This window comes from Anneissia japonica, unplaced genomic scaffold (genome assembly GCF_011630105.1).
Source record: "Anneissia japonica isolate Jap-2015-1 unplaced genomic scaffold, ASM1163010v1 scaffold288189_len579620_cov203, whole genome shotgun sequence".
Classification (NCBI taxonomy): Eukaryota; Metazoa; Echinodermata; class Crinoidea; order Comatulida; family Comatulidae; genus Anneissia; species Anneissia japonica.
In genome coordinates, this window is record NW_022730403.1 from 366115 (window position 1) to 373528 (window position 7414).

Below are 7414 nucleotides of genomic sequence, written 5' to 3' on the forward strand. Positions count from 1 at the left end.
ATACCTCAACTCTATATCCACTGAGTTAATAAATTAGTAATAATAATACGCATAGTAAAGGTATAAGATCGAGTACGATCAATACAAGATGACACTTGATCTCGCTGACCAACATCTAGCAAATTGCTATTTAAGTGTTAGACAAAGAATGTTTGAATTCCAATTTTATTAGACCATTTTTATTTTCTCAGGCAAAATTAATATTGAATGCAAGAAAGTATCACTCTTCAATCGTAATATAAAGCTTGTCAATGGGGTTGATATTGCAATAAGGTACCGTATACCACCGACACCAATTCTGGTAATTAATGATTTATATTGAGGATGGAAGGGGGGCTTATGAGGGGCGCAAATTTACCATGGTCAACTCACTAAATCAAGGGTGCTGATCTGTTTTGGTAGGTGGAGGGGGGGGGGGGCGAGCATTTACTGCTGTCTCTTATACACATCTAGATGGGGGGGGGGCGAGCATTTACTGAGTACACAACAATTTGAGGAAATATTACCCTCTAGATGGCCGGAAATAACACTTTTATAATTTATAGAGTAAAATTCATTACATCACCATTATAGTCAAAATGAAGCGCCAACAATTTTCTCATGATTTTATTTTCAGCGATTTTCGGCACCCATAGAGATGTAATTAATAATGTGTGATGTGCCATAGAATGTAAAACTAATAGAAAAATTGTGTTTGATGTATTTACTTCACCTACTTCAAAGCCGTGAGTCCTACACCCACCTCAGTCCCATTATGGTTGGGGCTGAGTGTGGAAAAAATTGAGGAAATAGGACCCTCTAGATGGCCGGAAATGACACTCTTATATAGTAAGGTTCATCAAATCACCATTATATTCAAAATGGAGCGCCAACAATATTCTCATGATCATTTTATCTTTTATTGGGTCATGACCCCTGACCCCCACCCACCACCTCAGATCCGCCAATGTGATATTCAGTCTGGAAACATTCTAATTAAAACATTAAATTGCTCATTTATATTAATGATTTTCAAAATCAGAAAAAAAAACTGATGAAGTTTTCAAACTTCAACTTGGTCAAAATTTGCTTAATTGCATTTTAATGAGAACGGCCTATCTGTTAAAAAGTAATTATCGTCCCACCCACAATGGATGCAGTATCAACAAAGAATGAGTCGTAAAATACATTTTTAGCATGAGAATGTTGTACTTTGTTGAAATTCACTGTTTTAAACATGGGGAAGATGCATGGTGGAGTGCAATACCCACCTCAACCCCATCACGGTTGGGGCTGACGCATGGAAATGGCACTCTTATATATAAAATGTTTTTCCAATTTGTCTGAATTTGACAATTCTGGCGAGTTTTTTTTTGTGGAGTCTAACACGGTATAAATCCGGAAACGGCCATTTCCAGTTCTCGCCCGAACGGGTGTTAGACGTGGACCGCCTGCTGATATCCGCTGATAATCCAACGCTGCAAATTGCAGTGTTTTGGAGGAGCAAAAGCAGCAAACAGGGAGCATTTTTTATTGCTCGCTCTATGCTTGATGCCTTTGTGATAGCTCTTGAATTGTTTTAACACACGCCAGAAGTAAAGTCTGTTTAAATTGTCATGGTCCCTGCTTCGTTTACAGTAAAATTTTTAAAAAAAAACAAAAAAAAACTGAAAAGCTCGATAAAATAAATTATTTCAACGGAGGGTTAGCCTAAAATCCAGATTGTTACCCTATTACATACGTCCGCCACATGCCTACGTGATCGTGGTACCACTGCTTACTTGTTAAACAATGGTAGTAATTTTCTGTTTTATACTACCATTGCCACACGAATGAAAGTTTATTCTGGGTTTATACGCCCAAAATGTACATCTGCAATTTATTGTGAATTTTCAATGTAGGCCCTATTATGAAGCTTATTGTTGTAGCTTCTTCGGTCATTTCGTTACTTGATTTTGAGATAATAACATTATGCAGTGTCAATGTCCGTTTCTTAATGAAAGCGTGGGGTGACGCAAACGTCCAGGAAAACTTGATAAGACTCATCATTTGCATAATACCTTAGGTCTTACGTCAGAGGTTAATGTTTTTTTGAAAGCCGAGTTCTGCACGAACGGGTAGACCACCCGTCGATACAATACCGGTAAGAACCCTATGTAAATTTTCCCGTTCTCGCCCGAACACATAAAGCATAATTTTTCGCGAAAGTAGAGCATGAGATATATTTTAGGATTGTCTTCGGAACAAGTCAGTGTTAGTGGGCTTCTGTTGTTCAAACAGTGGAAAAATCATTCTCTTTTGCTTTGAATAACATGGAAAAAATTAACAGAAAACGCAATATGATGTCCAATCTGTTTCTATTTAATTTCCTGATGATTCGACTGTAATTTTCGTTGTTTGTTCTTGTCTTATATACTGTAAGATTGTATTTTTGAGGCTATTACCGTAATGTCATTTTGACACAATTCAGAGTATTGCTGCCATGTCACATCTTGCTGTTTGAAATTAAAATAATCAACCAAAAAATACAAAAATAAATAGAACAATATTTGTTAGCATTTCTGAAATTTTCAGTCCTTCAGTGGTTTCTGTGCATTCCACTATTAGTACACACCTTTGTTTGTTTGTTCGAGGTTTCAGTTAAGTTGCGCGACTAGGAAAACTCCACGTTAGCGGCAAACACAGTTTTGCACATTCATGGTGTAAATCTATCATGAATATTTAATGACCAGCAAAGATCATATTATAAGATCTTTGATGACCAGAGATAACATGATAGGTTTCACTAGACACAGTACTTGATGCACTATATTATGTGGTAACTTTATATTGAATGATTATTGTTCCGATTTCTAGGCTTTGCTTGTGTTGTCTGCACAATGTGTATAAATGATTCTACATCCAATAGTTAGGCTAACATACTGTAAGCATAGCTTAAGTATTACGACAAAAATGTTGCCTCACCCAACTCCTGAAAATCTAGGTTGGGTTTTATTTTTTGACAAATACAATATATATTTTTATCAAGCAGCCATAAATACATTTTCATCATTATCCTCCTTTACTGCGCAGACCCTCTCTGGAGTGTAGCCATACATATACTGTATGATGCTTTTAAGCATCATACATTGTTACAAAAACAATCCACCATACATGTTTTAAAAAACATGTATGGTGGATTGTTTTCGTAAATTATGTTTGTATTTAATAATGAGAAGTGATATTGCAATTTTGAAAATAAAACCATTAATATTGTAATACTGATTGAAACATGTCACAATGTAAATTGTTCACTTGAATATGTTGTCAACCATGCAATTTGTGAATAAATAAATAAATATTTCACTAAGGATTTGTACAACGTGTACATTTATTAACGTCAAAATATAGATGGTGAGATGAAATTAGAATGGACGTTCCGTAGGCCCGCCCCTTGGATACGGTTGTTAAGGTCCCACAAAACGACAGTGTAAAAGCATACCCCCCCCCCACCACATGCATTTGCACGTATATTCCTAGCCCTGTTTTGATTGGTCTGTAGTTCATTGTGTATTACTGGATGAATAAGTGATAACCGTTATTGTTAATAACAATAATGGTGATGAATCTTGTCGTCGAATAAATAATACTCTTACCTCTCTCTTTCACACACACACATACACACACTTATCTCCCCCTCTCCGTTGTAGAAAATGCCTCTAAAACATCACAAACATATTAGCTGAAATTCGTCCATACTTGAGATGGCTTTTAAATAATATGTTTAAAATCGTCTTGATTTGAGCGGCTTAGCCAGAATAGGTTCTGTCCAATGTAATGAGAACATAATGCCAAAACTTGCTAAAGTAAAAATTCCCATGGTGCACTGCAAAACTAATCGTCCCCAGAAATTCTGGTCAGTTATCTGAAAAGAAAAAACAAAAAGGAAGTACTTAATATTAATAATTCCATAAAATAATCAGTTGATGACTGTCTACATTGTAAATGTAGAGGGGGAGATAAGTGTGTGTGTGTGTGTGAAAGAGAGAGGTAAGAGTATTATTTATTCGACGACAAGATTCATCACCATTATTGTTATTAACAATAACGGTTATCACTTATTCATCCAGTAATACACAATGAACTACAGACCAATCAAAACACTTCAAGTTTTTGTTTGATACCATCTCCATCCCTTAATTTTAAGTAACCCATAAGCCCTGATCAGCTTGCACGTTTACTAACTATTTACTAGAATAGTTCGATAGAACCAAATAGAGTGCAAACATCTTGCATACATTATCTTCAGTAAAAATCCCAAGACTCGGCCAAAAGTTAAAATTTGAGCCAGCATGCTTTTGATCAAGCGCCAATTATATGGTACATTTGAACGGCCATTTGCCAATGATGGATAGGCCAGTCTACTGTGTATTTAAATCCAATGGTGATCAGCGGTACGACTTAAAGTAAAGTTACAGCCTTGACCAAAATTAATGTGAACCAGGCTATAGAGGGGGTTGTGTTGACTGGTTTTAAAGGTTTGCCAGCTTTTTTGGAAGCTACCAGAGCCAAATATATAACAGCATGGAGAATCTGCTATACTGCAACATGAATACTCTTTACAGTGACAATCTCCAATTGACTAAATATTACGCAGTGATCTGTTGTTGAACAAAACAGATAACAAACCTTGATCTCTTCTGGTTCTGGTACAGCTGGTAGTTTTGGCCACACTATCAGAGTAACTGTTAGAATTGCAGCAATGAAGAATACTCCAACTGCAGCATTTCTGAAGCAAAAAAAAATCATTGTTATAGTGAAAAAAAATGTATATGCTATATTTTATGTCTAAGATGTATTATGACATTTTAAAAGCATAAAGCTGTAACTTGTGTATTGACTCTTTATTAATGCCTACTTCATCATGGGTTTAACATCTTCTACCAACATTCATTATGCATTCTTTAATCTCTAAAGCTGGTCAGATACATAGAAAGTCTTAGCAATCTAAACTGTAGAGGTCACTAGACTTAATTCTAGACAAATTTCATGTATTCTTGTGCAAACAAACCAAAGCAAATCAATTGATTTGAAAATAACAGCATCCACAAAAACAGCAACATGAGCATCAACATCAACAATAATAATAATAAAAGAATCGCTACAGTACAATTTACCCTTAGAATATGTACTATATTAACTTTAAACAAATGAAATGCCCAGCTAAATGGTATGCTTACTGTAAAGATGTTCTTGCCAATAAGATGCATGAAAGAATAGCCAACGCCCATACAAAACCAAGAATAAACACTCCAATACCCACACCTAGTACTAACGGCATGTCATACCAGTTATTCAGCTAGCATTTTTATTTATTTTTTTCTGAAAAAAATAATAAAAACATGTTAAACTTTATAGGTCTACAGTAAGAGTGGATTGTCACTAGTTAAGTTGATAATAAATATTTATACACAAGAATTATTATTTAAAAAGTAAAAACTTAATTAAAAGAAAATGCAGAAAAGGCTGCTGCTCTTTGCAGATGAATATGTGCACCTTATAAGATGTCATTATTGTTATTATTATTATTACTATTGTTGTTAATATTATTATTATTACTATTATTATTATTATTACTCCACCTATGAGTAGTATTCCAAACTATTGCAGCTACTGTTCAGTGGATTGGCATTTGAACCTAACCCCCAATCATTATACTCCTAGCCTAGGTGGAGAGAGGGAAAGATCATGGAAAAAGTGCCGTGCCCTAGGATATAAACAAGTTGTCAGCTTCACACTCTGTCCCTGTACCCGATGGCCACCATATGGACCAAAAAAAAAAGTTGTTGGACATAATATATTCTGAAACATCTAGGCTATAAAGAACAGCTCAAAACTCCCAAAAATCGCAATGTCTTTTGCATCACAACAATTTTATTTTTAAGCATTGATGTACTGCACAACATACAATAAATAATAGTAGTAGTAGGCCTAACTCTACACAAGACAAGACACAAGATGATACAAGTTAATGGAATGGCTGGTAATTATTATAGTTAAGAATATTCACATCAACAATATTTAGTTAGGCCTTTAGGCCTATTATCCCTACAAAAAACCTTCCTTAAATATGCTTGGAGGGACTTGGCTTTTGTCTACTGCTAGGCCTACATATTATACATCTATGCGGGTAGAGTAGACTTCCATGGCATTTTCTAGAGCTTGGGCATATTTAGGCGGTTAACTAGGCATTGGTTAGAGGATCTATGCTAGGACCAGGATACCTCTCTTTCTTGATTATTGATAATGGTGGCAGGTGGGACGCAAGTAGGCCCAGCCCAGCCTAGGTCAGGCCTAGGCTAGGCCAGGCCTAGGCTGTTCATTATGATGGCAGCCACCATCATACAAATCACTATTACGTCCTATATTTTTATAACTTGTAAAATATATGATAACTAGGCTAATACATATAATTGAAAATAGTTAATAGTTAAATGAGTTTATAGTTACAAATAAATTGTACAATCTAAGTTATCAGAATCAATCAGCAGGTTCAACCTTTCTATTTAGGCCTATGTTTACCGGTTACCACCGTCAATTGTGACGATGACAAGCTCCCTCTCTTGGTGCTTTCAATATTGCGTTCATTTGTCGTGTTGATTAAAAGCGCGTTAATTGTCACCGAAAACTCGTTTTAAGTTGTCAATTCAATTACGAATTGAATTAGAACCAAGAAGTTAGGTAAAAGATTGTAATAATAATGTATTCTTTGACATTCGAACTTTACCACTGTATTAATGAAAACAAAAATGGGACAAAACAGTATCAGCTATAGAGGCGCCAAAATATGGAATGACTTAGAACACAATATAAAAAATCTACAAAGTATTAGTTTATTTAAAAGAGAAATACATAACAGACTACTTAACAAATATAGATAAAACTGGTAATCTTTACTTTACTTGGTCGAAATTTTACTTTTCTTTCCATTGTATTTGTCATATTATTATTACACTGTTTTTAAGAATCTTGATTTATAAATGAATCGTCTTCTATTATGTTAATAGTTAAATGAGTTTATAGTTACAAATAAATTGTACAATCTAAGTTATCAGAATCAATCAGCAGGTTCAACCTTTCTATTTAGGCCTATGTTTACCGGTTACCACCGTCAATTGTGACGATGACAAGCTCCCTCTCTTGGTGCTTTCAATATTGCGTTCATTTGTCGTGTTGATTAAAAGCGCGTTAATTGTCACCGAAAACTCGTTTTAAGTTGTCAATTCAATTACGAATTGAATTAGAACCAAGAAGTTAGGTAAAAGATTGTAATAATAATGTATTCTTTGACATTCGAATAAAATAAAAGGTCTCTTGATTTTGGTGGTTAGAAAATTTCTAGTGCAGAGTAGCTCTTTCTTTTTTTTTCAAAATTCTAAAATAAAATGCCAAGAAA

General features: G+C 34.8%; 1 protein-coding gene across 2 annotated transcripts; it reads right to left on the bottom strand.

The window, feature by feature from the left end:
* Positions 1–3319: 3319 nt before the first annotated feature.
* Positions 3320–7131, bottom strand: LOC117114942 (transmembrane protein 218-like). Of its 2 annotated transcripts, none has more exons than XM_033258573.1 (4): positions 7094–7131; positions 5199–5340; positions 4648–4747; positions 3320–3883 (listed from the first exon to the last, which is right to left on the bottom strand). In XM_033258573.1, the coding sequence occupies exons 2-4, from the start codon at positions 5297–5299 to the stop codon at positions 3743–3745; spliced, it is 342 nt and encodes a 113-aa protein (XP_033114464.1). In that variant the 5' UTR covers positions 5300–5340; positions 7094–7131; the 3' UTR covers positions 3320–3742. The 2 variants fall into 2 exon arrangements, with proteins under 2 accessions (XP_033114464.1, XP_033114463.1); XM_033258572.1 differs by lacking the exon at positions 7094–7131 and adding an exon at positions 6469–6585.
* Positions 7132–7414: the final 283 nt, after the last annotated feature.